This window comes from Gadus macrocephalus, chromosome 12 (assembly GCF_031168955.1).
Source record: "Gadus macrocephalus chromosome 12, ASM3116895v1".
NCBI classification, from domain to species: domain Eukaryota; kingdom Metazoa; phylum Chordata; class Actinopteri; order Gadiformes; family Gadidae; genus Gadus; species Gadus macrocephalus.
This window is the reverse complement of record NC_082393.1, coordinates 702732-730730: the sequence shown is the minus strand read 5'-3', so window position 1 is coordinate 730730 and position 27999 is coordinate 702732. Positions and strand designations below refer to the sequence as shown.

Sequence of the window (27999 nt, the reverse complement as noted above, 5' to 3'; positions counted from 1 at the left end):
GTGTAGACGAATAGAGAGCTACGCACAAAGCCCCGCTAAGCCTGGGCGGGCTAGTCAAGGTAGGTGGAGCGGGCCGTTCGCATGGTAACCAGGCAGCGCGCGGAGCAGAACCGGTCCGCGCTTTGAAGTACCGCCGTCTCGTGGGTGTGCGTTACACACACACCGAAACACACACCGACACAAACACACTTACACACAACACCACTATTGTGTGACTCAGCTCGGTCTGTAATTAAGTGTAACGTTACCCTTCCCCAGCGCAAACAATCCGCGACAACAACACAACGTGTTGCATTGTGGGTCGTTGCTACGTTACATAGGTTGTTGTCATTGTGTGTCGTAACATAGTGTGCCGTTACTTCGTTACATAGTGTGTCATTACATGTTACAGTGTGTGTCGTCACATAGTGTGTCCTTTCGTTAAATAGTGTGTCATTACATGTTCCAGAGTGTGTCGTTACATAGTGTGTCATTACATAGTGTGTATGTTACAGAGCTTGTTGTTACATAAAGTGTCCTTACTTTGTTACATTGTGTGTCGTTACATAGTGTGTCTTTGCATGTTACTGAGTTTGTCGTTTCAGAGTGTGGCGTTACAGTGTTTCGTTACATCCTTACATAGGTTGTCCGTTTGTCTGAATTTGTTGTGTTGTTTTTGTTACCTACTTTGTCACGTTGTTCAGAGGTTGATGTTTGAGGTTTGTTTTGTTGTCTTGAAGACGTCTGTGGAGAGAGACTTCAGCCTCCGTGAGGGAACAGCCATGGCGTCTGCCAGGTAAATACCCCCCCTCTCTAGAGCACCCCCCCCCCCCCCCTCTCTAGAGCACCCCCCCCCCCCCCTCTCTAGAGCACCCCCCCCCCCCTCTCTAGAGCCCCACCTCTCTGAGCTGGCCTAACCCTCCCTCCGTCCTCCAGTGACATCGGGGAGAAGCTCCGCAAGAAGCGGCGAGCGTTCCAGGAATCTCTGGGAAGCGCCATGAGGCGGACCAGCAGGTACGGCCCACCGCGACCAGGGGCTGATGTTTAACTCAAGACACACGCACTGATCTACATCCAGCTGGCATCAGCTGGATGTTCCGGTCTGGTTCCGGTCTGGTCTGGACCTGAACCAGGTCCAGACCAGACCGGAACCAGGTTCGACCGGACCAGAACCAGGTCCAAACCGGACCTAGTTCAGGTCCAAACCGGAGGTCTGGACGTGGTTCCGGTCTGGCCTGTGGCCCTGACGTTCTGGTGTTGTTCAGAAGAGCAGGTGGATAAACCCTAAGCCTAAAGGTGCGGCCACACCGGACGCGTATCTCGCGTACTTTTTACGCGAGATACGCGTGTATAATGTTGCTTGACCATTTTGTGTCAAAAATGGTCGCATACGCGCAATACGCGCTATACGCCAAGCCAAGCAAAATACACACACACATTATTCACTGATCTTACCAGGAACGCCAATATCCTCTGCCACGTCGACCCACGCCCTCTCTGTTTTGTTCCTGTCCTGTACGACACCATCGTGGTGTCGTACAGGACAGGACGGCCGCACACGGCGACGATGATATTTTGATCCACCTCCATTTCTGTTCGTGTAGTGTCTGTAGTGTTGATCAGCAGAGAAATAGTCCGCCAAGACGTTGAGGTTGCTTAGTAACCAGAGACTCTGTCCATGCAAGTGAACGGAGCGTTCCCTCTTCGTCATAACTATCAAACCAAACATCCTTCACATTCACCGAGCGAACATTATGAAAGTAAAATGCACATTTCTCGCTAGAAATGTTTCCATAAAAGCATTTAATGGCGTAACTATGTTACTATTTCCACACAGAATAAAGAAAGATGTCGGCCGTATGCTTCTGTCCAAGCTCACTACTCTCTGCCAGTGACGTTGGGTCAAGCTCAACGCTGATTGGGCTAATCGGCTAATCGTCATGCGTATGAGCATAAAAAGTAAAAAAAATTGAACTCTTGAGATGTACGCGATATACGCGCGTATAGCGGGTAAATATACGCGCCTCATACGCGCAATACGCGCGTAAAATGTTGCTTATACGCGTAATACGCGCGTAAACCAATGGTTCCCTATGGAAAAAATGGCGATTTCATACGCGACGTACGCGAGATACGCGTCCGGTGTGGCCGCACCTTAAGTCTGCTCCCCCCCCCCCCCGCCAGGCTCTGGTGCCCCACGGCAGCGAGGAGCGGGTCCGCAGGCCACTGGAGGTCGGTACAGTGCTCAGTGGTAGTCTGTAGTGGGTCTGTAGTAGGTCTGTAGTAGGACTGTAGTAGGACTGTAGTAGGTCTGTAGTAGGACTGTAGTAGGTCTGTAGTAGGACTGTAGTAGGTCTGTAGTAGGTCTGTAGTAGGACTGTAGTAGGACTGTAGTAGGTCTGTAATAGGACTGTAGTTGGTCTGTAGTAGGACTGTAGTAGGTCTGTAGTAGGACTGGAGTAGGTCTGTAGTAGGACTGTAGTTGGTCTGTAGTAGGTCTGTAGTTGGTCTGTAGTTGGTCTGTAGTAGGTCTGTAGTAGGTCTGTAGTAGGTCTGTAGTAGGACTGTAGTACGACTGTAGTACGACTGTAGTAGGTCTGTAGTAGGACTGTAGTAGTTCTGTAGTAGGACTGTAGTAGGTCTGTAGTAGTTCTGTAGTAGGACTGTAGTAGGACTGTAGTACGGTCTGTAGTAGGACTGTAGTAGGTCTGTAGTACGACTGTAGTACGACTGTAGTAGGTCTGTAGTAGGTCTGTAGTAGGACTGTAGTAGTTCTGTAGTAGGACTGTAGTAGGTCTGTAGTAGGTCTGTAGTAGTTCTGTAGTAGGACTGTAGTAGGACTGTAGTACGGTCTGTAGTACGGTCTGTAGTAGGTCTGTAGTAAGACTGTAGTAGGTCTGTAGTACGGTCTGTAGTAGGACTGTAGTAGGTCTGTAGTAGGACTGTAGTACGACTGTAGTACGACTGTAGTAGGTCTGTAGTAGGTCTGTAGTAGGACTGTAGTAGGACTGTAGTACGACTGTAGTAGGTCTGTAGTAGGTCTGTAGTAGGACTGTAGTAGGTCTGTAGTAGGACTGTAGTAGGTCTGTAGTAGGTCTGTAGTGCGGTCTGTAGTACGGTCTGTAGTAGGTCTGTAGTAGGACTGTAGTAGGTCTGTAGTAGGTCTGTAGTGCGGTCTGTAGTAGGTCTGTAGTAGGACTGTAGTAGGTCTGTAGTAGGTCTGTAGTGGGTGTAGCTTCAGCCCAGGCGTGGCCCCGTCATGTGACCCAGCGCTCCGTGAGGAGCTACCAGAGGAGCCCGGGGTTCTGTAAACCTGGAACCAACCGGTGTACAGAACCCCAGGAGGCCCCTCCCCAGTACGGGACGTTCCCCACGTTGACCCCGGAGTGGTGGGTCACATGGAGCGCATCCAGGTTCTGCTTGTACTCCAGAGAGTCCTGTAGGTTCTTCTTCTAGAACATTCTGCTGTAGGTTCTCCACTTCCTCTAGAACCCCCCTCCATGTCCTCGCTGAGCGTTGGGTCTGTACTGCATGGCGTGGATCTGTACCAGTGTTCTAACGCGTCTCCAACCGCCCCAGGACCTGACGGCGGCGGAGGAGGACCCCGGGGAGACCCTGAGGAGGCAGATGAAGGCCCAGAGACAGAGGCGCAAGAAGAAGGTAGAGCCCCCCCCCTCCCCCTCTGTGAGCCCGGCCTGTGAGGACCCTCTGATGAACCAGCTCCACCTCCTGCTCCTCTCTCAGCTCCAGGAGGTGGGCTCCGTCTCCGGATCAGGAGAACGGGTGGAGGAGAGGAGCCAGCACCGCCCCCACGAGGAGCAGAAGCAGGAGGTGGAGGAGGTGGAGGAGGTGGGGGCGTCCAGGAGGAGAGGCCTGGCGCCGCTGGTGGTCTCCAGACCTCCCCCCGGACCCCAGGCCGGTGAGTCTGGGACCCTAACCCTAACCTTGGCGAACAGGAAGTACTGAAAAGTCTCGGATGGCTGAAGCTCTTATCTGGTCTTAACTCTTTAAAAGTACTAGTTATAGTAATAATGATCCGTATATTATTTGTATGTGTTATTCGTGATTTAACTCACCCGTGTGTTCTGTCTCCAGCTGTGTCTCCGCCTCCCAGCTCCAGCCAATCAGAGCGGGTCGTAGACACGCCCAGCTCCAGCCGCTCGGACCAGTCCATGAGGCAGCGAATGAGAGAGAAGCTCAGAGCCGCCAGGGTACCGCCCCCTCGCGCCACACACTCTACCTTTAACTAGCTCTTATAACTAGGACTCTTATAACTAGGACTCTTATAACTAGTACTATGGAACCAACCTGGCTGGTACCACTACCACTAGAACATTTTACACTTACACCTTACTCTTTACTTCACCTCATTACTTATTATTACTTCTTACCACTATTTTAGTTTCTCTACTTAATTTGGTAGAAGAACCAAGCTTGAGATGTGTACTAAGATGTAATGAAGGTAACTCTGCTTCTTATTCTAACTGTCGGTGCTTGAAGATGTTGTCTCTCTGCTCCAGAGTAAAGCAGAGAGCTTCCTGCAGCAGGAGGCCTCCATGGAGCCTGGGAGTCGCCTACAGAGCCTCCGAGACCGGGACCCTCTCACCAGGTTCGACCGGCAGGTGAGTCCCCGACTCGGGTACGGCCTCCAGCAGAGCCCAGTATGAATCACAGGGTTCCTCGCCATACGATACGATACCCCCCCTTCTGGCCACCATTGTACACTGTATTGTATTGTATTGTATTGCATTGTATTGTATTATAGTACTTAACTGTGTAGCAACTGCAGTAGCTGCTATCATAGCTGTAACACGGGGAATTGATTAGCCTAGCGATTGTGGTACTTGCACTTGGTTCTATGAACATCCTTTCTGTACCGACAGCGATATATGGATGCACTTCTTATGACAAATGTACTTATTGTAAGTCGCTTTGGACAAAAGCGTCTGCTAAATGCCCTAAATGTAAATGTACATGGCACACATACCATCGCCGTACAACAGTTCTGGGATAATCAATATATTGTTAGACACTCCTCCTGTAACGATGCCTCACGTTAAATGCCTCTCGATGAATATAAGATGACTGTGAAAAGGTAAAGTGCTGGACTCAGTGTTTCTGTCCTCGTCTTTGGTTCGTTAACTTCAGTTCAGGTTTCCCTCAGTCGTATTTTGAGCGCCACCTGGAGGTCTGTTTAGAGCGACTTATTCCGGTGTAGTGTGGCTGGCACGGCGACGGGCCGCGCTGTACCCCCGTGTGGCTGCCTCGCACGGCGACGGGCCGCGCTGTACCCCCGTGTGGCTGCCTCGTCCGGGCCTACGGCGAGGGCGCTGATGTTTAACTCCATCCCCCAGGGGGACCCAGACCACCCCGGGCCCAGCGAGGCTCCACCTCCACCGGCCCCGCCACCACGCCCCGAGAGCCGGCCAGACGGGTAAGGCCTGACGCCCGGAACGACCCTCAACAGCCCTCAACACCACGCAACACGCCCCACCACGCCTGGGCGCATGTGGCGGTGGTTTGTGTGGTGTTGATGTGTGTTCCGGGTGTTTCTTTGGGGTGTTAGGGGGAGAAAGGACGGCCGACGGCGGAGGAGTCCTACAACTTCTTCACCTTCAACTTCGACCCGGAACCCGAGGAAGGAACCGACGAGAAGTCGAGGAGGAAGAGGAAGAAGAAGAAGATGGCGGCTGAGGAAGAGGGGGAGGATGATGACGAGGAGGAGGAGGCAGAGAGGGAGGGGGAAGGGGCCAGCGAGGAGGAGGAGTATGAACAGGTACGGTGCAGTGGTTATGGAACAGTCAGTGTTAGGAGGACCACTGTGATGCCAACTGGTGGTGGAAACCAGACAGTTCCAGAAGCTATCGGGTTAGCATCCAGGCGGCTAGCCTGTTGCTGATACAGCCCTTTAACTAACGTCACTAGAGCTCTGGAGTTTCCTGTTTAATTACTGCTTGTTTTTCCTCTTCCTCTGTCCTTCTCATCTTCCCCCTGCTCCTCCTCCTCCTCTGCTCCTCTCTCCTCCTCCTCCTCTCTCCTCTCCTCCTCCTCCTCCTGCTCCCTGTCCTCCTCCTCCTCTCTCTCTCCCTCCTCCTCCTCCACCTCCTCCTCTCTTCCCGGTCAGGACGAGGAGGTGCCCCTGGTGAGGGAGGAGGAGGAGGAGGTGTTTATCATCGACCAGTCGTCCCAGGACTTCCTGGAGGTGAGGAGGGCGGACTACCTGGGCTACCAGTCCCGCCTCCTCCGGGACTCTGGCCTGCTCTTCATGCCCAGCCTGCTGACAGGTAGCCTTATGCTAACCCTAACCCTGACCCTGAACCTAACCCTGACCCTGACCCTAACCCTGACCCTGACTCTGACTCTGACCCTAACCCTAACCCTGACCCTAACCCTAACCCTAACCCTGACCCTAACCCTGACCCTGACCCTGACCCTAACCCTGACCCTGACCCTGACCCTAACCCTGACCCTGACCCTGACTCTGACCCTGACCCTGACCCTGACCCTAACCCTAACCCTAACCCTGACCCTGACCCTGACCCTGACGCTGGTCCTTACCACACACAACACTTAGGCATCACTTATCGTTACCACACTGTTATTGTGATGGAGGGGAGGTGATGGAGGAGGGGATGGAGGAGGGTGATGGAGGAGGGGATGGAGGAGGTGATGGAGGAGAGGTGATGGAGGAGGTGATGGAGGAGGGGATGGAGGAGGTGATGGAGGAGGTGATGGAGGAGAGGTGATGGAGGAGGGGATGGAGGAGGGGATGGAGGGGAGGTGATGGAGGAGGGGATGGAGGAGGGGATGGAGGGGAGGTGATGGAGGAGGTGATGGAGGAGGGGATGGAGGAGGGGATGGAGGAGAGGATGGAGGAGGTGATGGAGGGGAGGGGATGGAGGAGGGGATGGAGGAGAGGTGATGGAGGAGGGGATGGAGGAGGTGATGGAGGAGGGGATGGAGGGGGGGTGATGGAGGAGGGGATGGAGGAGGTGAGGTGATGGAGGGGGGGTGATGGAGGAGAGGATGGAGGAGGGGATGGAGGAGGTGAGGTGATGGAGGGGGGGTGATGGAGGAGGGGATGGAGGAGGGATGGAGGGGAGGTGATGGAGGAGGTGATGGAGGAGGTGATGGAGGAGGTGATGGAGGAGGGATGGAGGAGGGGATGGAGGAGAGGATGGAGGAGGTGATGGAGGGGAGGGGATGGAGGAGGGGATGGAGGAGAGGTGATGGAGGAGGGGATGGAGGAGGTGATGGAGGAGGGGATGGAGGGGAGGTGATGGAGGAGGGGATGGAGGAGGTGACGGCGGTAGTGGTGTGCTGACTCATGTGTCGTCGTCCCCCCCCGTCCCCCCCTCAGTGCCGTCGTCGAGGAAACTGCCTGACGACGCCCAGCCCAGGTACCTGGAGGAGGAGGGGCTGTACGTGGGGGAACGGCCCCCGGTCACCCCTAGCAACGAGAACATCCTGGAGAACCGGGTCCTGAAGCAGGAAGAGGTAGGGCGTCACAGCCGGGGGGGTGAGGAGGAGAGGGGGGTGTTGGGGGTGAGGCTGGTTCATGTCAGCAGCATCAGGGAGACATTCTATATAATCTATATCAGGAGTATCTATGGTGTACCTGGCCCTGCAGCCCCCCCACCCCTCTCACACTCACTGTATGGTCTACGCCCTGGCAGCATGGTGCAGCCTGTCACCCTCTGCTGTGGACGGGGAGTGGGTTAACCTAGTGATGGTTAACCTAGTGATGGTTAACCTAGTGATGGTTAACCTAGTGATGGTTAACCTAGTGATGGTTAACCTTGTGATGGTTAACCTAGTGATGGTTAACCTAGTGATGGTTAACCTAGTGATGGTTAACCTAGTGATGGTTAACCTAGTGATGGTTAACCTAGTGATGGTTAACCTAGTGATGGTTAACCTGGTGATGGTTAACCTAGTGATGGTTAACCTGGTGATGGTTAACCTAGTGATGGTTAACCTAGTGATGGTTAGTGCTCGGCCAGCGCTGCATCGTTGCTCCTCTGAACGGTCCTCAGGGCCGGCGCTGGTTCGGGGACGACGGGCGGATCCTGGCGCTGCCCGACCCCATCAAGGAGTCGTCCACCAGACCTCCTCTCTTCCTATTGGAGGAGGAGCTGGACCCCGCCCTGCACACCGTCTACCACAAGGTCCTCTCTCTGTCTGTCTGTCTGACTGTCTGTCTGTCTGTCTGTCTGTCTGTCTGTCTGTCTGTCTGTCTGTCTGTCTGTCTGTCTGTCTGTCTGTCTCTGTCTCTGTCTCTGTCTCTGTCTGTCTGTCTGTCTGTCTGTCTGTCTGTCTGTCTGTCTGTCTGTCTGTCTGTCTGTCTGTCTGTCTGTCTGTCTGTCTGTCTGTCTGTCTGTCTGTCTGTCTGTCTGTCTGTCTGTCTGTCTGTCTGTCTCTGTCTCTCTGTACATCATTATCACAGGACCTAGGGGTTAAAGGTCATACCTTTCCTCTGGCTCCTCCCCCAGGCTGTGATGTCCCAGCATGCCGTGCGGGGGGCGGGGCCCCAGGGCGAGTACCAGCTGGACGTGGACGTGTCGGGGCTCATCTTCTCCCACCACCCCCTCTTCAGCCGCGAGCACGTCCTCACGGCGCGTCTGGCCCAGAGCTACGACCTGCACCTCAGCAGGGGGAGGGGCAACCTCAGCCTGCACCTCACCCACAAGGTCAGAGCCCCCCCAAGGTCAGACCACCTCACCCACAAGGTCAGAGCCCCCACAAGGTCAGAGCCCCCCCCCCACAAGGTCAGAGCCCCCCCCCCCACAAGGTCAGAGCCCCCCCCCCACAAGGTCAGAGCCCCCCCCCCCCACAAGGTCAGAGCCCCCCCAAGGTCAGAGCCCCCCCACCCACAAGGTCAGAGCCCCCCACAAGGTCAGAGCCCCCCCCCCCCCCCCCAAGGTCAGAGCCCCCCCACCCACAAGGTCAGAGCCCCCCCCCCACAAGGTCAGAGCCCCCCCCCCCCACAAGGTCAGAGCCCCCCCAAGGTCAGAGCCCCCCCCCCCACAAGGTCAGAGCCCCCCCCCCACAAGGTCAGAGCCCCCCCACCCACAAGGTCAGAGCCCCCCCCCCCACAAGGTCAGAGCCCCCCCCCCCCCACAAGGTCAGAGCCCCCCACAAGGTCAGAGCCCCCCCCCCCACAAGGTCAGAGCCCCCCCCACAAGGTCAGAGCCCCCCCAAGGTCAGAGCCCCCCCACCCACAAGGTCAGAGCCCCCCCCCACAAGGTCAGAGCCCCCCCAAGGTCAGAGCCCCCCCACCCACAAGGTCAGAGCCCCCCCCCACAAGGTCAGAGCCCCCCCCCACAAGGTCAGAGCCCCCCCCCACAAGGTCAGAGCCCCCCCACCCACAAGGTCAGACTGTCTGGCTGTTCCAGAGGTTCTGGTGTTCTGATGTGATGTCGGTGAGCAGTACAGGGTCTATGTTCTGATGCTCTGAGGCTCTGAGGTTCTGATGCTCTGAGGTTCTGATGAGGTTCTGAGGCTCTGAGGTTCTGATGCTCTGAGGTTCTGATGAGGTTCTGAGGCTCTGAGGTTCTGATGCTCTGAGGTTCTGATGCTCTGAGGTTCTGATGCTCTGAGGTTCTGATGCTCTGAGGTTCTGATGAGGTTCTGATGCTCTGAGGCTCTGAGGTTCTGATGCTCTGAGGTTCTGATGAGGTTCTGATGCTCTGAGGTTCTGATGCTCTGAGGTTCTGATGCTCTGAGGTTCTGATGCTCTGAGGTTCTGAGGTTCTGATGCTCTGAGGTTCTGATGAGGTTCTGATGCTCTGAGGTTCTGATGCTCTGAAGTTCTGATGCTCTGAGGTTCTGACGTGTTCTCGCGGGCTGCAGCTGGACGGTCTGAGGTCCGCCCTGCGCCGCATGCTGGAGGGTCCCGGCGGGGGGGCCCTCACGCCCGCCATGCGGCGGCGGGTGTCGGAGTACCGCTTGGAGGTCAGGAACACGCGGCTGCTGCGGGACGGGGAGCTGGAGAAGGACCGCGCGCTGCTCAGGAACATGGTGAAGCTCTGGAAGGAGGTCAAGGCTCTGAGGGAGCTGCAGCGCTACTCCAACACGCCCTACAAGCTCTGCCTCCGCAGGTAACCGCCCCGCCTCTGGGCCGCAGGTTACCCCCCCCCTCTGGTCTGTCCCCCCCCCCCCCCCCCCCCCCCCCCTCTGGTCTGTCCCCCCCCCCCCCCCCCCCCCCCTCTGGTCTGTACCCCCCCCCCCCCCCCCCTCTGGTCTGTACCCCACCCCCCCCTCTGGTCTGTACCCCCCCCCTCCCCCCCTCTGGTCTGTACCCCCCCCCCCCCCCCCCCCCCCTCTGGTCTGTACCCCCCCCCCCCACCCCCCCTCTGGTCTGTACCCACCCCCACCCCCCCTCTGGTCTGTACCCACCCCCCCCCCCCTCTGGACTGTACCCACCCCCCCTCTGGTCTGTACCCACCCCCCCCCCCCCTCTGGTCTGTACCCCCCCCCCACCCCCCGCCCTCTGGTCTGTACCCACCCCCACCCCCCCTCTGGTCTGTACCCACCCCCCCTCTGGACTGTACCCACCCCCCCCCCTCTGGACTGTACCCCCCCCCCCTCTGGTCTGTACCCACCCCCCCTCTGGACTGTACCCACCCCCCCTCTGGTCCGCATGTCGTAGCTCTATGGGTGTTAACCCTGACCCTGACCCCTGACCCCTGCTGCCCCAGGGAGGAGGTGGAGCGAGCTCTGGACGAGCAGCAGTACGAGGAGGAGGTGCTGATGGAGGTGATGGAGCAGGAGACGGAGAGCGAGGAGCTGTACCAGAAGAGGCTTGGTGCCTACAGGGAGCAGCTGGAGGAGTGGAAGGTCTGGAGGAGGCAGCAGGTGGGCTTCAACCCTAAGGGCTACCTCCTCAGGTCTACTGTCTGACGGGGTCTCTACTGTCCTCTACTCTGTCTCTACTGTCCTCTACTTTCCTCTACTCTGTCTCTACTGTCCTCTACTGTGTCTCTATTGTCTCTACTGTGTCTTAACTGTCTCTACTGTGTCTCTACTCTCCTCTACTGTCCTCTACTGTGTCTCTATTGTGTCTCTATTGTCACTACTGTGTCTTAACTGTCTCTACTGTGTCTCCATTCTCCTCATCTGTGTCTCTACTCTCCTCTACTGTCTCTACTGTCCTCTACTGTGTCTCTATTGTCTCTACTGTGTCTTTACCGTCCTCTATTGTCTCTACTGTCTACTGTGTCTCTACTGTCTACTGTGTCTCTACTGTGTCTCTACTGTCTACTGTGTCTCTACTCTGTCTCTACTGTGTCTCTACTGTCTACTGTGTCTCTACTCTGTCTCTAATGTTTCTCTACCGTCCTCTACTGTCTCTACTGTGTCTCTACTCTCCTCTACTGTCTCTTCTGTGTCTCTACTCTCCTCTACTGTCTCTACTGTGTCTCTAATCTCCTCTACTGTCTCTTCTGTGTCTCGACTGTCTGTAATTTCTCTACTGTCTGATTGCAGAAAGCCAAGCAGCAGAAGAAGAAGCAAAAGAGGAAGAAGAGGAGGAAGAAGAAGAGAGGTCAGTCTGTGGACGACACGGAAGACGATGAAGAAGACGACGTGGATGACGAAGATGAGGGTGAACAGGAAGTGAGCGACGCAGAGGGGGAGGAGGGGCCGCCCAGACCCGAGGCCCCGGAGAGGCCGGACCTCGGGGCTCTGGAGGCGCGGGTCCGGGAGAAGGCCTCCAGGATCCGGAGGAAACCCGGAGAACCTCTCCTCGTCCCGGAGCTGACGGTGGCCGGGAACATCACCCCCAACGACCAGGTCCCCAGGTAACCCCGCCCCCAACGACCAGTTAAGCCCGCCCCCAACGACCTGGTCCCCAGGTAACCCCGCCCCCACCTGGTCCCCAGTTAACACCCCTGTGTCGCCTGTGTCTACCTGACCAGGTGGGACCAGGTGTCTACCTGACCAGGTGGGACCAGGTGTCTACCTGACCAGGTGGGACCAGGTGGGACCAGGTGTCTACCTGCCCTGGTGTTTATCAGCCCAGGTGATGCCGGTGTCTGTGTGACCAGGAGAGACCGGTCTGACCAGGTGTCTACCTGCCCAGGTGAGGTGGCTCTGACCTGTGTGTGTGTGTCAGGGCGGAGCTGGCGCGGCGGGAGGAGGTGCTGCGGCGCCACCTGCTGGTCAAGGTGCTGTACAACGAGAAGGAGGTGTCCCAGACGGACCGCCGCGCCCTGGGCCCCGACTTCAGGGTCCACTTCGGACAGATCTTCAACCTCCGGGTCCGCAACGCCCCCGAGAGCATCAGGCTGCAGGTGTGTGTGTGTGTGTGTGTGTGTGTGTGTGTGTGTGTGTGTGTGTGTGTGTGTGTGTGTGTGTGTGTGTGTGTGTGTGTGTGTGTGTGTGTGTGTGTGTGTGTGTGTGTGTGTGTGTGTGTGTGAGTTTAACTGTGTGTGTGTGTGTGTGTGTGTGTGTGTGTGTGTGTGTGTGAGAGTTTAAGTGTGTGTGTGTGTGTGTGTGTGTGTGTGTGTGTGTGTGTGTGTGAGTTTAACTGTGTGTGTGTGTGTGTGTGTGTGTGTGTGTGTGAGAGTTTAACTGTGTGTGTGAGAGTTTAACTGTGTGTGTGTGTGTGTGTGTGTGTGTGTGTGTGTGTGTGTGTGAGTTTAACTGTGTGTGTGTGTGTGTGTGTGTGTGTGTGTGTGTGTGTGTGTGTGTGTGCAGGTGTTTGAGGAGGTGGGCTCGGCGCCCTCCCTCCTGGCGGGGGTGTGTGTCCCGGTCCCGGAGCCCTCGGTGCTGACGGGCCGGACCCCCACAGAGGAGCTGGAGTTCAGCAGCAACCAGAGGGTCCTGTTCTCCCACGAGGGCGTGGGCAGCGGTGGGCCCCTCACCCCTTCACCACTCACTCACCACACACTCACTCACCCCTTCACCACTCACTATCCACTCACTCCCTCACCCCTTCACCACTCACTATCCACTCACTCCCTCACCCCTTCACCACTCACTATCCACTCACTCCCTCACCCCTTCACCGCTCACTATCCACTCACTCACTCACCCCTTCACCACTCACTATCCACTCACTCCCTCACCCCTTCACCACTCACTATCCACTCACTCACTCACCCCTTCACCACTCACTATCCACTCACTCCCTCACCCCTTCACCACTCACTATCCACTCACTCCCTCACCCCTTCACCGCTCACTATCCACTCACTCCCTCACCCCTTCACCACTCACTATCCACTCACTCCCTCACCCCTTCACCGCTCACTATCCACTCACTCCCTCACCCCTTCACCACTCACTATCCACTCACTCCCTCACCCCTTCACCGCTCACTATCCACTCACTCACTCACCCCTTCACCACTCACTATCCACTCACTCACTCACCCCTTCACCGCTCACTATCCACTCACTCACTCCCTCACTCACTCACTATCCACTCACTCCCTCACCCCTTCACCACTCACTATCCACTCACTCACTCCCTCACTCACTCACTCACTCACTCACTCACTCACTCACTCACTCACTCACTGATTCACTGATTCACTCCCTCACCCAAAGGAACTTCTATTGGGTGAATACATTCTGCCTGTCTGAGCCTGGGAGTGACCACGCCCCCCTCCCCCCTCTCTCCTCTCCCTCCCCCCTCTCTCCCTCCCCCCTCTCTCCTCTCCCTCCCCCCTCCCCCCAGACGTCCCCTTCTCCTTCCAGGAGGACGGGGGGAACCGGCAGACCCTGCTGACCTCGGGTAAGATGGCGTGCTGTGTGTCCTGGGGCAGGGGGGAGGAGGACACGCCCCTGGCCCCGCCCCCCACACAGCCCCCCCCCGGGGCCCTGCACAGGTAACCATCGACCCACTCGGTCGCTCAGCCACTCACAGAGAGAGTTCATCTAAAGCTGTGTGTGTGCCTGTGTGTGCCTGTTTGTGTGTGTGTGTGTGTAGGGGGTGCGGGGACCCCTTCCCCGGTATGGGGGCGTCCGGTCTGGGGGACCTGAGGAGGATGGGGGAGTGGGCGGCCGAGTCGCGCCTGGACCCCAACGACCCCCAGAACACGGCCGTCATGCAGCTGCTCAAGGTCTGCCCCCCCCCCCCCCCCAGTGGAGGGGGTCCGCGCCCGGAGGAGAGGGTCAGCCGCCACCAGCCCTCCCCATCTGGGTGGACACGCCCACTCGTGATGTCACTAGGGCACAGGGGAGGGCTCTCAGGGGCTGACCGCTCCCACCCGGGGGCGGAACCCCCCTAAAACATGGATCACATTGTGGTTAGAGACAGGGCCATATCTGGCCTCTCGCTGGGCTGTAGATCTAACGTCAAGGCCCTCCTCCTCCTCCTGCGCTTCCTCCGCCTCCTCCTGCTCTTCCTCCCACTCCTCCTCCTCCTCCTCCTCCTGCTCTTCCTCCTCCTGCTCTTCCTCCTCCTCCTCCTCCTCCTGCTCTTCCTCCCACTCCTCCTCCTCCTCCTTCTGCTCCTCCTCCTCCTGCTCTTCCTCCTCCTCCTCCTGCTCCTCCTGCTCCTCCTCCTCCTCCTCTTCCTGCTCCTCCTCCTCCTCCTCCTCCTCCTCCTCCTCCTCCCAGGTGGCGAGCAGTGGGGAGGTGACCGCTCCGGAGTACTTCCGTCTGGAGCAGCTGCAGGAGGAGTTTAACTTCGCCACGGAGGAGGAGCTGGAGCGCTCCAGGAGGTTCAGGCTCCTCCGCCTGAGGAGCCAAGAGGTGTCGGAGTTCCGCAACTACAGATGTGTTCCGTCGCTGGAGAGGGAGGTCACCGACAAGACGTTCCAGGTGAGGAGAGATCTTCCCTTTGAGGAGAGGAGAGGTCTTCTCTCTGAGGAGAGAGGAGAGGTCTTCTCTCTGATGAGAGGAGATCCTCTCTCTGAGGAGAGAGGAGAGGTCCTCTCTCTGAGGAGAGAGGAGAGAGGAGAGGAGATCCTCTCTTTGAGGAGAGAGGAGAGGTCTTCTCTTTGAGGAGAGAGGAGAGGTCTTCTCTCTGAGGAGAGAGGAGAGAGGAGAGGTCTTCTCTCTGAGGAGAGAGGAGAGGTCTTCTCTCTGAGGAGAGGAGAGGTCTTCTCTCTGAGGAGAGAGGAGAGGCCTTCTCTCTGAGGAGAGAGGAGAGAGGAGAGGTCTTCTCTCTGAGGAGAGAGGAGAGGCCTTCTCTCTGAGGAGAGAGGAGAGGAGATCCTCTCTTTGAGGAGAGAGGAGAGAGGAGAGGAGATCCTCTCTTTGAGGAGAGAGGAGAGAGGAGAGGAGATCCTCTCTTTGAGGAGAGAGGAGAGGTCTTCTCTCTGAGGAGAGAGGAGAGAGGAGAGGTCTTCTCTCTGAGGAGAGAGGAGAGAGGAGAGGTCTTCTCTCTGAGGAGAGAGGAGAGGTCTTCTCTCTGATGAGAGGAGATCCTCTCTCTGAGGAGAGAGGAGAGGAGATCCTCTCTTTGAGGAGAGAGGAGAGGTCTTCTCTCTGAGGAGAGAGGAGAGAGGAGAGAGGAGAGGAGAGCCCTCCTAACCCCTCTCTTGATGACCTGCGTTGTGTTCCTCCTGGTTAGGAGTACGAGCGGAGGCTGAGGGAAGGAGACATCGTGGACACCAGAGAACACCTGGACTCCCACAGAGCTCTGGTGGCCAAGTACCTTCAGAAGGTGAGGAGGACTCTTCATCACGGAGCATACACTCTCCTGGCCTCCTCCTCCTCAACTTCATCTCCTTTGTGTCCCTCCTCCTCTCCTCCTCCTCCTCCTCCTCCTCCTCCTCCAGATCAGGGAGTCGGTGATCAACCGGTTCCTGGTGGCCAAGCACCACTATCTGCTGTCAGACCTCGTCATGGAGGAGCAGGTCCCCAGCATCGGGTAATATCTCCATCCCTACTGTATCCCTGACTACTGTATCTCTGACCACTGTATCTCTGACCACTGTATCTCTGACTACTGTATCTCTGACTACTGTATCTCTGACCACTGTATCTCTGACCACTGTATCTCTGACTACTGTATCTCTGACTACTGTATCTCTGACCACTGTATCTCTGACTACTGTATCTCTGACTACTGTATCTCTGACCACTGTATCTCTGACTACTGTATCCCTGACTACTGTATCTCTGACCACTGTATCTCTGACTACTGTATCTCTGACCTCTGTATCTCTGACCACTGTATCTCTGACTACTGTATCTCTGACCCCTTACCACTGTATCTCTGACCTCTGACCCCTGTATCTCTAATTAATGAAGATTGTATCTCTAATTAATGACAACTGTATCTGAGTACTGATGACTGTATCTCTAATTAATGGCGACTGTATCTAATTACTGACAGCTGAATCTCTAATTATGATGACTGTATCTCTGACTCCTGACGACTGTATCTCTCTAACTATCTGTAAACTCTAACCTCTGATCCTCCTCCCTCCGTCGTTGGGCCCGTCTCACTGGAGGAGGCGGGGGGCTGAGGGGCTGCGTGTTGAACGCTGACTCTAATACGCTCCTCGGACGTGTGTGTAGCCGTCATATCAAACTTCTGGTGTAATGTCGTTCATGTGTCCTGTCCCGCTAGGACAGGACACATGAACGACATGTGCCCCCTCCCCCCCCCCCCCCCCGGCTCAGTCCGTGTGATGGCGAGCAGATGCTGTCCTCCTGCGTAGCCCCCCCTCACAGGGTCACCTCAATCAATTAGAATAGTGTGGAAAATAGACTTGATTTAAATAATTAAATTTAAAAAGTGAAACTCCTTATATCATATCGATTCATTACAAACAAAGGGAAACATTTCCAGCCTTCATTTGTGTTCATCGTGATGAGTTTGGCTTACAGCTCAAAATTCAGTATCTCAGAAAGTGAGTGAGTGAAATGAATGAGCTCTTCCTCACTGCTCTAGTGGATTCAGATGCACAGGTTCAAGGTGGTCTTCCACACTGCTCTAGTGGATTCAGATGCACAGGTTCAAGGTCCTCTTCCTCCCAGCCTGCGGTCCCAGTACAGAAGCCGGCTGCTGGGTTCCTCTCCAGTGCGATGGTGCAGATGTGCTCAGGCGATGGGCGCTGGGGCAGGTGGACTCCAACCGAGACCCTTTAACCCCTCATCTCCCTACGGGGGCGGCGTGTGGGGCAGTGTGCGGGTGAACGGGTGAACGGGTGAACGGGTGAACGTGAGCCAGTGTTGTGGCAGCGGTATATCGCGGTCCATTCACCGTCTGCTGTCTGTTGTTTCCCTCACAGTGGCGCAGGGCCCGGGTATGTGCCTCTCTTCTACTCTGTGTCTCTCGTTGCCCTCTGACCCCCGACCTCGACGTGCCCCGTGACCCCGACGTGACCCTTGACCCCTGACCCCTGACCCCTTCCAGCCCTCTACGTGTCCTAGCTCGAGTCGAGTCAGCGGTGAACCCGAACCCTCGTCCTTCGTCACGTCTCCTCCCTCGTCTTCAAACCCCCTCCCTGTCCCGTCTCCATCCCCCGGTAACCATGGCGCCCTAACACCCTTCTGTTGTCACGGCGACCAGCATCCTGGGGCTGAACCTGTTCAAGCTTGCCGAGCCCAAGCGGCCGCTGAAGCCGCAGCGCAAGGAGAGGAAGAAGGTGACGGCGCAGAACCTGACGGACGGAGACATCCGGCTGCTGGTCAACATCATCAGGGCCTACGACGTGCCCGCACGCCGCCCCTTCAGCAGGTAGGCCCCTGACCTACGACCTCTGACCTACGACTTCTTACCTACGACATGCCCGCACGACGCCCCTTCAGCAGGTAGGCCCCGACCTCTGACCTATGACCTCTGACCTACGACGTGCCCGCATGACGCCCCTTCAGCAGGTAGGCCCCTGACCTACGACCTTTGACCTCTGACCTACGACGTGCCTGCACGACGCCCCTTCAGCAGGTAGGCCCCTGACCTACGACCTCTGACCTACGACGTGCGCGTAGGACGCCCCTTCAGCAGGTAGACCCCTGACATACGACCTCTGACCTAGGACCTACTACAAGCCAGTATGACCCCCCTTCAGTAGGTTGGCCCCCCACCTCCCCGCTCTGACCTCTGACCCTTCGCTCTGACCTCTGACCTGACCCCTGTGTGATGTTCCAGCAGGCCGCCGGCCAGGCCGGGGGGCCCCTCCTTCAGCGAGTCGTTCGCCGCCCCCCCGCCTCAGACCCCCGCCCAGGGCAGCGATTGGCTGCTGAGCCAGGTAGGATGGGTTGCCTAGCAACAGACATCATCTTCCTCCACCTGGTGGGCGGCAAGTCAACTGTGTGTGTGTGTGTGTGTGTGTGTGTGTGTGTATGTGTGTGTGTGTGTGTAGGTCAGACCCTTCGTGGAAGTGTCCTTCCAGAGGACGGTCCTCCAGACGTCCCCTGCTGAGGGGCCAAACCCCTGCTGGAACCAGGAGCTGGAGCTCCCCTTCAGGTACGAGAGGGTACTGCAGGCTACTGTACAATACAGGAGCTGGAGCTCCCCTTTAGGTACAGGAGGGTACTGCAGGCTACTGTACAATACAGGAGCTGGAGCTCCCCTTCAGGTACGGGAGGGTACTGCAGGCTACTGTACAATACAGGAGCTGGAGCTCCCCTTTAGGTACAGGAGGGTACTGCAGGCTACTGTACAATACAGGAGCTGGAGCTCCCCTTCAGGTACAGGAGGGTACTGCATGATACTGTAGATAGATAGATAGATAGATAGATAGATAGATAGATAGATAGATAGATAGATAGATAGATAGATAGATGGATAGACACTTTATTGATCCCTTGGGAATGCTCCTTCAGGGAAATTCAAAATTCCAGCAGCGGTAGTACAGACAAGACACATAAACAAGCAAGAAAAACACAAGCTAAAATGCAACAAGACATTGTATAAATAAATACATTTTAAAAAGAAGAAGCAGCAGCAGCAGATGTTAGCAGCAATTATTATATCTTATTTGTGTTAATAATGGAGTGTGTAGCAATAAATAAATACATCTGTATCTGGTCTGTGCAACAAAGCACAGTAGAGTACAGTTGAGAAGAATACAGTACAGTAGAGTATGATACAGAAGAATGCAGTGCAGTAGAGGAGGATAAAGTAGAATACAGTACAGTAGAGTACAGTACGATATGATACAGTACAGTAGGATACAGTAGGATACAGTAGAGTATGAGACGTGTTATGTTAGTTTGAGGAGGGCTGTAGGGTGTATCGTGTCTCATGGTCTCTCGTTCTCCTCCAGCGCTCTGAACGGGGACTACAGCACCACGGGGCTGCAGGCCGTGAAGGACGTGGTCTTCATCAACCTTTTCGACGAGGTGCTGCAGGAGCTGGGAGTGGTGAGGAAGAGGCGCCGCAAGGACGGCTCCACGCTAACACGCTACTGTCTCCTTAATGTGTCTAGTGCTAAGCTAACACGCTACTGTCTCCTTAATGTGTCTAGTGCTAAGCTAACACGCTACTGTCTCCTTAATGTGTCTAGTGCTAAGCTAACACGCTACTGTCTCCTTAATGTGTCTAGTGCTAAGCTAACACGCTACTGTCTCCTTAATGTGTCTAGTGCTAAGCTAACACGCTACTGTCTCCTTAATGTGTCTAGTGCTAAGCTAACACGCTACTGTCTCCTTAATGTGTCTACTGCTAAGCTAACACGCTACTGTCTCCTTAAAGTGTCTAGTGCTAAGCTAACAAGCTACTGTCTCTTTAATGTGTCTAGTGCTAAGCTAACACTCTACTGTCTCCTTAATGTGTCTAGTGCTAAGCTAACACGCTACTGTCTCCTTAATGTGTCTAGTGCTAAGCTAACACGCTACTGTCCCTTTAATGTGTCTAGTGCTAAGCTAACACGCTACTGTCTCTTTAAAGTGTCTAGTGCTAAGCTAACAAGCTACTGTCTCTTTAATGTGTCTAGTGCTAAGCTAACACGCTACTGTCCCTTTAATGTGTCTAGTGCTAAGCGAAAACGCTACTGTCCCTTTAATGTGTCTAGTGCTAAGCTAACACGCTACTGTCTCCTTAATGTGTCTAGTGCTAAGCTAACACGCTACTGTCTCTTTAATGTGTCTAGTGCTAAGCTAACACGCTACTGTCTCTTTAAAGTGTCTAGTGCTAAGCTAACACGCTACTGTCTCTTTAATGTGTCTAGTGCTAAGCGAAAACGCTACTGTCTCTTTGTATGTAGTGCTACTCTTTAATGTCTGTATTACTACTCTTTAATGTATGTACTGTTACTCTTTAATGTATGTAGTACTACTCTTTAATGTCTGTAGTACTACTCTTTAATGCATGTAGTACTAGTGTAGTACTGCAGTAACCCTGTACGGGTGTCTGGTCTCCAGGACGACGCGGAGGGCGGGCGGTCGATCCACACCCGGGTGGAGCGCCACTGGCTGGGCTCCGTCAAGATCCCCTTCAGCACCATCTACTCCCAGGCCCGGGTGAGGCCACTCCCCTAGCCCCGCCCCTCCCCCACCACGCCCTCCACCTCCACCTCCACCACAGCACCACTAGCATGTTCTATAAACCCCCACCCTACTGTGGTCACTATCTCCCCGCTTCACTGCTAGCACTAGGATGTACGCTTCACTGTGCTAGCACTAGCATGTTCTATAAACCCCCACCTTACTATGGTCACTATCTCACCGCTTCACTGCTAGCACTAGCATGTTCTATAAACCCCCACCTTACTGTGGTCACTATATCTCCGCTTCACTGTGCTAGCACTAGCATGTACGCTTCACTGTGCTAGCACTAGCATGTTCTATAAACCCCCACCTTACTGTGGTCACTATCTCACCGCTTCACTGCTAGCACTAGCATGTTCTATAAACCCCCACCTTACTGTGGTCACTATATCTCCGCTTCACTGTGCTAGCACTAGCATGTTCCATAAACCCCCACCTTACTGTAGTCACTATATCTCCGCTTCACTGTGCTAGCACTAGCATGTACGCTTCACTGTGCTAGCACTAGCATGTTGGCATGCCAAAGAGCAATGACACGGGTAGCTCAATGCATGCTAGCACTACAGCATTAGTAATGGTGTGTGAGTGACGATCCGGCCATGTGGTGGTCATAGCTGCGTGCTGATTGGTCCGCTGTACGGGGGGGCGGGGTCTGTGTGGGCAGATCGACGGGACCTTCAAGGTGGACACGCCGGCGGTGTTGCTAGGCTACAGCAAGGAGCGCAGCCATGGCGACGGCGGCGGCTACGACACAGTGCGCAGCCTCAGCGAGGGAACCTTCCTCACCGTCTTCATCACCATGGAGCCGCAGCTGGTGCCTGGAGACACCGTCAGGGAGAAGGTGGGGCACCACGTCAGGCTACGTCAGGCTACATCACGCGAGTCAGGCTATTTCAGGCTACATCACGCGAGTCAGCCTACGTCACGCTTCGTCTCTTTATGCTGTTAAACTGAGGCTGTTAGTTCATGTTTACTAAGGTATTAATTAAACATTATTTAAAAAGATTATCCCTAACCATCACTTCTACATAATTCTTAGTCATTAACTCATGTTAATTAATTACTAGAAATTGGTCAAATGTTAATTAAGTGAATTGTAAGTTGTATTGTTGATTAATGGCTATACATAATGGTTATTTAATATATGCATGGTGAAGGGTGCAGACCTTAATGCAAGAGGATGTGATCAATGTGAGAGGAACCTTTACTCCTACTGCCTGTGGCTGGGGTTAGAGGTCAGAGGTCACATGTCAGAGGGGTTCTGGTATCGCTGATGGTTGTGTGAGCTGTGACCTCTGCTCTGATGCTGCGTAGCTAAAGGACGAGAAGGTAGGCCAGGTACTTCACCCCCCTCTGACTTCCCTAGACCCTCCCCCTGACCTCCCTAGACCCTCCCCCCAGACCTCCCTAGACCCTCCCCTCTGACCTCCCTAGACCCTCCCTCTGACCTCCCTTGTCCCTCCCCCCTGACCTCCCTAGACCCTCCCCCTGACCACCCTAGACCCTCCCCCCTGACCTCTCTAGACCCTCCCCTCTGACCTCCCTAGACCCTCCCTTCTGACCTCCCTAGACCCTCCCCTCTGACCTCCCTAGACCCTCCCCTCTGACCTCCCTAGACCCTCCCCTCTGACCTCCCTAGACCCTCCCTTCTGACCTCCCTAGACCCTCCCCTCTGACCTCCCTAGACCCTCCCTTCTGACCTCCCTAGACCCTTCCCTCTGACCTTCCTAGACCCTCCCCCCTTATTCATGGAGCAGCTAACCTAGCCCTAACCTAGTGCTAGCATGGAGCTAACCTAGCCCTAGCGTGGAGCTAACTGCAGTCCTGCCTGTAGTTTGACAGCCAGGAGGAGGAGCGTCTGCTGCTGGCGTCGGAGCGGTTTGAGAAGGAGGCGGGGCTTAGCTTCCCCGACCGGCCCTGCCTCACCTCCGTCATCGACATCAGCGGCAAGACGGTGTTCATCACGCGCTTCATACGGGCCCTCAACCCCCCCCCAGAGCTGCTGGACGCCTTCCCCAACCCGCAGGACGCCACGGTCAGTACAGCCTGAACTCTGACCTCTAACCCCTGAACTCTGACCTCTAACCCCTCACCCCTGACCTCTAACCCCTGACCTCTAACCCCTGACCTCTAACCTCTGACTCCTGACCTCTAACCGCTGACCCCTGACCTCTCACCCCTGACCTCTGACCTCTAACCCCTCACCCCTGACCTCTAACCCCTGACCTCTAACCGCTGACCTCTAACCGCTGACCCCTCACCCCTGACCTCTAACCTCTGACCCCTGACCTCTAACCCCTCACCCCTGACCTCTAACCCCTGACCTCTGACTCCTGACCTCTAACCTCTGACTCCTGACCGCTGACCTCTAACCGCTGACCCCTGACCTCTCACCCCTCCTCCCAGGACCTGGTGGCCCGGTTCGTGTCCCTGGTCCCGTCGCTCCCCGACAGCACCTCCTTCTCCGGGGCCTGCGACCTCTGGAGCACCAGCGACGTGAGTCCTACACATTAGTCAACCGTTAATTAACTAAGGTAAGTGTAAGGTAATGCTTATGACTGCATTGACCATTGTTAACTAATGGTTATCTAATATATGTACGCTTATTGTAGAGTGAATTAAATAATAATGAAATCCCATCCCTGGGAGCTCTGGCTGAGGGGCGGGGCCGAGCTCAATCCTGTACTTCCTGTTTCCTGCAGCAATTCCTGACGCTGCTGGCGGGCGACGAGGAGGAACACGCTGTGCTGCTCTGCAACTACTTCCTGTCCATGGGGAAGAAGGCGTGGCTTATCATCGGCACCGCCATACCCGAGGTGGGGAACCTCCACCTTACTGTGGTCAGATGTAGAACCTCCACCCTAATGTGGTCAGGGGGGGACCTCCACCTTCCTGTGGTCAGGGGGGAACCTCCGCCTTCCTGTGGTTAGGGGGAACCTCCACCTTCCTGTGGTCAGGGGGTACCTCCACCTTCCTGTGGTCAGGGGGAACCTCCGCCTTCCTGTCCCCTGGGCCCTGCTGACCCTCCTCTTTGCCCAGGGCCCAACGGCGTACGTCCTGACCCTGGAGCAGAGCCGCTTCCTGATCTGGAACCCCAGCAGCGGCCACCACTACGGGCAGCACGACACCTTCTGCCCCCTGCAGGCCGTGGGGTGCCTGGTCAGCGCCGACAACGTAAGACTACCAGGGGCCTCGCTGCTCGCTGCACTCACCCTACCCCTACCCACACCCTACCCTCACCCTACCCTCACCCTACCCCTCACCCTACCCCTCACCCTACCCCTCACCCTACCCTCACCCTACCCCTCACCCTACCCCTCACCCTACCCCTCACCCTACCCCTCACCCTACCCTCACCCTACCCCTCACCCTACCCCTCACCCTACCCCTCACCCTACCCCTCACCCTACCCTCACCCTACCCCTACCCACACCCTACCCTCACCCTACCCTCACCCTACCCTCACCCTACCCTCACCCTACCCTCACCCTACCCCTACCCTCACCCTACCCACACCCTACCCTCACCCTACCCTCACCCTACCCACACCCTACCCTCACCCTACCCACACCCTACCCACACCCTACCCTCACCCTACCCCTACCCTCACCCTACCCACACCCTACCCTCACCCTACCCACACCCTACCCTCACCCTACCCACACCCTACCCTCACCCTACCCACACCCTACCCTCACCCTACCCACACCCTACCCACACCCTACCCTCACCCTACCCCTACCCTCACCCTACCCACACCCTACCCTCACCCTACCCTCACCCTACCCTCACCCTACCCACACCCTACCCACACCCTACCCACACCCTACCCTCACCCTACCCTCACCCTACCCACACCCTACCCCTCACCCTACCCCTACCCTCACCCTACCCTCACCCTACCCTCACCCTACCCTCACCCTACCCCTCACCCTACCCTCACCCTACCCCTCACCCTACCCTCACCCTACCCCTCACCCTACCCTCACCCTACCCTCACCCTACCCTCACCCTACCCTCACCCTACCCACACCCTACCCTCACCCTACCCCTCACCCTACCCCTACCCTCACCCTACCCCTCACCCTACCCCACCCTACCCCTAACCCTCACCCTCACCCTACCCCTCACCCTGGGGGTCTGTGCTCCACCAGGTGTGGTTCAACATCCAGGAGCACGCCTCCCCCATGAGGATCAGTCTGGACGTGGGGAAGGCCCACCTCTGGAAGCCCTTCTTCTCCCGCTCCTTCCCCCACCCCGGCCTGGCCAGCGTCCAGGTCAGTCCCCTGTCTCCTAACGAGGCCTCCTGTCTCCTAATGAGGCCTCCTGCCTCCTAACGAGGCCTCCTGCCTCCTAACGAGGCCTCCTGCCTCCTAACGAGGTCTCCTGCCTCCTCATGAGGTCTCCTGCCTCCTCATGAGGTCTCCTGCCTCCTCATGAGGTCTCCTACCTCCTCAGAGGTCATGGAGATGTCTCCTATCTCCTCATGAGGTCGGTAGGAGTGAGTTTCATTCCGTGTGGTGTCTGGTTCTCCTCAGCCCCCGGAGCTGGTCTACCGTCGCTCAGACCGGGCCGCCGCCGCAGAGCTCCAGGAGAGGTAGGAGCACTCACACCCTCTCCTCCCCCCTCTCCTCCAGCAGCCGTCTGATGACTGTGTCCTCCTCCCCAGGATGGAGAAGGTCCTGAAGGAGAAGCTGATGGAGTGGCGGCCACGGCAGCCCACCCGCTGGAACCGCTACTGCACCTCCACGCTGCGCCACTTCCTGCCCCGGCTGGAGCTCAGCGGGGGGCGCGACCCGGACGACCAGCACCGCCTGGAGCTGCAGGCCCTGCTGGGGGACTACCGGGTGAGTGGCCCCGGGTTGGTGAGTCTGGCCCCGGGTTGGTGAGTCTGGGCCCCGGGTTGGTGAGTCTGGCCCCGGGTTGGTGAGTCTGGGCCCCGGGTTGGTGAGTCTGGCCCCGGGTTGGTGAGTCTGGCCCCGGGTTGGTGAGTCTGGCCCCGGGTTGGTGAGTCTGGGCCCCGGGTTAGAGAGTCTGGGCCCCGGGTTAGAGAGTCTGGGCCCCGGGTTAGAGAGTCTGGGCCCCGGGTTAGAGAGTCTGGGCCCCGGGTTAGAGACTCTGGGCCCCGGGTTGGTGAGTCTGGCCCCGGGGGTTAGTGAGTCTGGGCCCTGGGGTTAGTGACTCTGGGGAAAACTGTGTTAGTGTTCCTGTGTTCTCTGTACTGTCTAACCCCTACCCGCTCCTTAATGACATGTCTCTGTACTGTCTAACCCCTACCCGCTCCTTAATGACCTGTCTCTGTACTGTCTAACCCCTACCTGCTCCTTAATGACCTGTCTCTGTACTGTCTAACCCCTACCTGCTCCTTAATGACCCGTCTCTGTACTGTCTAACCCCTACCTGCTCCTTAATGACCTGTCTCTGTACTGTCTAACCCCTACCTGCTCCTTAATGACCCGTCTCTGTACTGTCTAACCCCTACCTGCTCCTTAATGACCTGTCTCTGCACTGTCTAACCCCTACCTGCTCCTTAATGACCCGTCTCTGTACTGTCTAACCCCTACCTGCTCCTTAATGACCCGTCTCTGTACTGTCTAACCCCTACCTGCTCCTTAATGACCTGTCTCTGTACCGTCTAACCCCTACCTGCTCCTTAATGACCTGTCTCTGTACTGTCTTACCCCTACCTGCTCCTTAATGACCCGTCTCTGTACTGTCTAACCCCTACCTGCTCCTTAATGACCTGTCTCTGTACTGTCTAACCCCTACCTGCTCCTTAATGACCTGTCTCTGTACTGTCTAACCCCTACCTGCTCCTTAATGACCTGTCTCTGTACCGTCTAACCCCTACCTGCTCCTTAATGACCTGTCTCTGTACTGTCTAACCCCTACCTGCTCCTTAATGACCTGTCTCTGTACTGTCTAACCCCTACCTGCTCCTTAATGACCCGTCTCTGTACCGTCTAACCCCTACCTGCTCCTTAATGACCTGTCTCTGTACCGTCTAACCCCTACCTGCTCCTTAATGACCTGTCTCTGTACTGTCTAACCCCTACCTGCTCCTTAATGACCTGTCTCTGTACTGTCTAACCCTACCTGCTCCTTAATGACCTGTCTCTGTACTGTCTAACCCCTACCTGCTCCTTAATGACCTGTCTCTGTACTGTCTATCCCCTACCTGCTCCTTAATGACCTGTCTCTGTACTGTCTAACCCCTACCTGCTCCTTAATGACCTGTCTCTGTACTGTCTAACCCCTACCCCCTCCTTAATGACCTGTCTCTGTACTGTCTAACCCCTACCTGCTCCTTAATGACCTGTCTCTGTACTGTCTAACCCCTACCTGCTCCTTAATGACCTGTCTCTGTACTGTCTAACCCCTACCTGCTCCTTAATGACCTGTCTCTGTACTGTCTAACCCCTACCTGCTCCTTAATGACCTGTCTCTGTACTGTCTAACCCCTACCTGCTCCTTAATGACCTGTCTCTGTACTGTCTAACCCCTACCTGCTCCTTAATGGCCCGTCTCTGTACTGTCTAACCCCAGATCTCGGGGTTCCCCCTCCACCTGCCGTTCTCCGAGCTGCGCCCGGTGGTGGAGGCGGTCTTCAGCACGGGGGTCCACAGCGCGGAGGCCTCCAACGTGGAGTTCGCCCTGGCCGTGTACGTCCACCCCTACCCCAACAACGTGCTCTCCGTCTGGGTGTACCTCGCCTCACTGCTGCGCTGCAGGTAGCCCGGTTGGCCCCGGGCTGCTTCCACACACAAGAGAGCATTAATGCTACACTGCTGCTTTTATACATGTTACTTACTGTAGGCCTATGCTAGCACTCGCGCTGCTGTACTGCTTTTACACAGCGCTAGCACTAGCATTACCACACTACTTTGTTTAGCGATAGCATTACTGTACTGCTTTTACACAGCGCTAGCACTAGCATTACCACACTACTTTGTTTAGCGATAGCATTACTGTACTGCTTTTACACAGCGCTAGCACTAGCATTACCACACTACTTTGTTTAGCGATAGCATTACTGTACTGCTTTTACACAGCGCTAGCACTAGCATTACCACACTACTTTGTTTAGCGATAGCATTACTGTACTGCTTTTATACAGCGCTAGCACTAGCATTACCACACTACTTTGTTTAGCGATAGCATTACTGTACTGCTTTTACACAGCGCTAGCACTAGCATTACCACACTACTTTGTTTAGCGATAGCATTACTGTACTGCTTTTACACAGCGCTAGCACTAGCATTACCACACTACTTTGTTTAGCGATAGCATTACTGTACTGCTTTTACACAGCGCTAGCGCTAGCACTAGCACTGCTGTTGTACAGCGATAGCGCTAACGTTACTGCACTGCTTCTGTATGTGACATTAGCATCATGTTATAATGCTAATAGCCACCAGGGGGCGTTCCTAACGTTATTGCTTTTATATACCAAGGGTTTCTTTTTTATAACATTTTAACCACCAACTAGCAAGAGTATATTTTGTGCGAGTTTCAGGACAGATTATTTATAATAATGTATGATTGGGTTCTCATAACCTCACATCATGTGTAAACATTGTTTTTCTAAACGTATTGCTTTTTAATATAGTTGTGTATACCACA

General features: G+C 55.7%; 1 protein-coding gene across 1 annotated transcript; it reads left to right on the top strand.

Moving 5' to 3' along the window:
- cc2d2a (coiled-coil and C2 domain containing 2A) lies at nucleotides 1–27999 on the top strand. The gene is made up of 40 exons (XM_060067400.1): nucleotides 1–146; nucleotides 720–775; nucleotides 916–993; nucleotides 2164–2215; nucleotides 3559–3639; nucleotides 3724–3898; nucleotides 4075–4190; nucleotides 4500–4601; nucleotides 5198–5300; nucleotides 5334–5413; nucleotides 5546–5755; nucleotides 6104–6263; nucleotides 7340–7476; nucleotides 8016–8147; nucleotides 8472–8669; nucleotides 9832–10079; nucleotides 10680–10836; nucleotides 11467–11780; nucleotides 12095–12272; nucleotides 12679–12832; nucleotides 13663–13813; nucleotides 13915–14047; nucleotides 14547–14750; nucleotides 15505–15597; nucleotides 15713–15804; nucleotides 17455–17622; nucleotides 18034–18133; nucleotides 18248–18351; nucleotides 19154–19250; nucleotides 20250–20348; nucleotides 21040–21216; nucleotides 21690–21704; nucleotides 22210–22410; nucleotides 22782–22871; nucleotides 23078–23191; nucleotides 23415–23549; nucleotides 24530–24652; nucleotides 24914–24972; nucleotides 25045–25222; nucleotides 26922–27999. Exons 2-40 carry the CDS (start codon nucleotides 762–764, stop codon nucleotides 27108–27110), a joined length of 5211 nt encoding a protein of 1736 aa, XP_059923383.1. The 5' UTR covers nucleotides 1–146; nucleotides 720–761; the 3' UTR covers nucleotides 27111–27999.

Coding starts and splice junctions, on each gene's coding strand:
- cc2d2a (XM_060067400.1), top strand. Junction 8,148..8,471: donor TGCACACCGTCTACCACAAG/GTCCTCTCTCTG, acceptor CTCCTCCCCCAG/GCTGTGATGTCCCAGCATGC. Junction 23,550..24,529: donor GCCTGGTCAGCGCCGACAAC/GTAAGACTACCA, acceptor GTGCTCCACCAG/GTGTGGTTCAACATCCAGGA.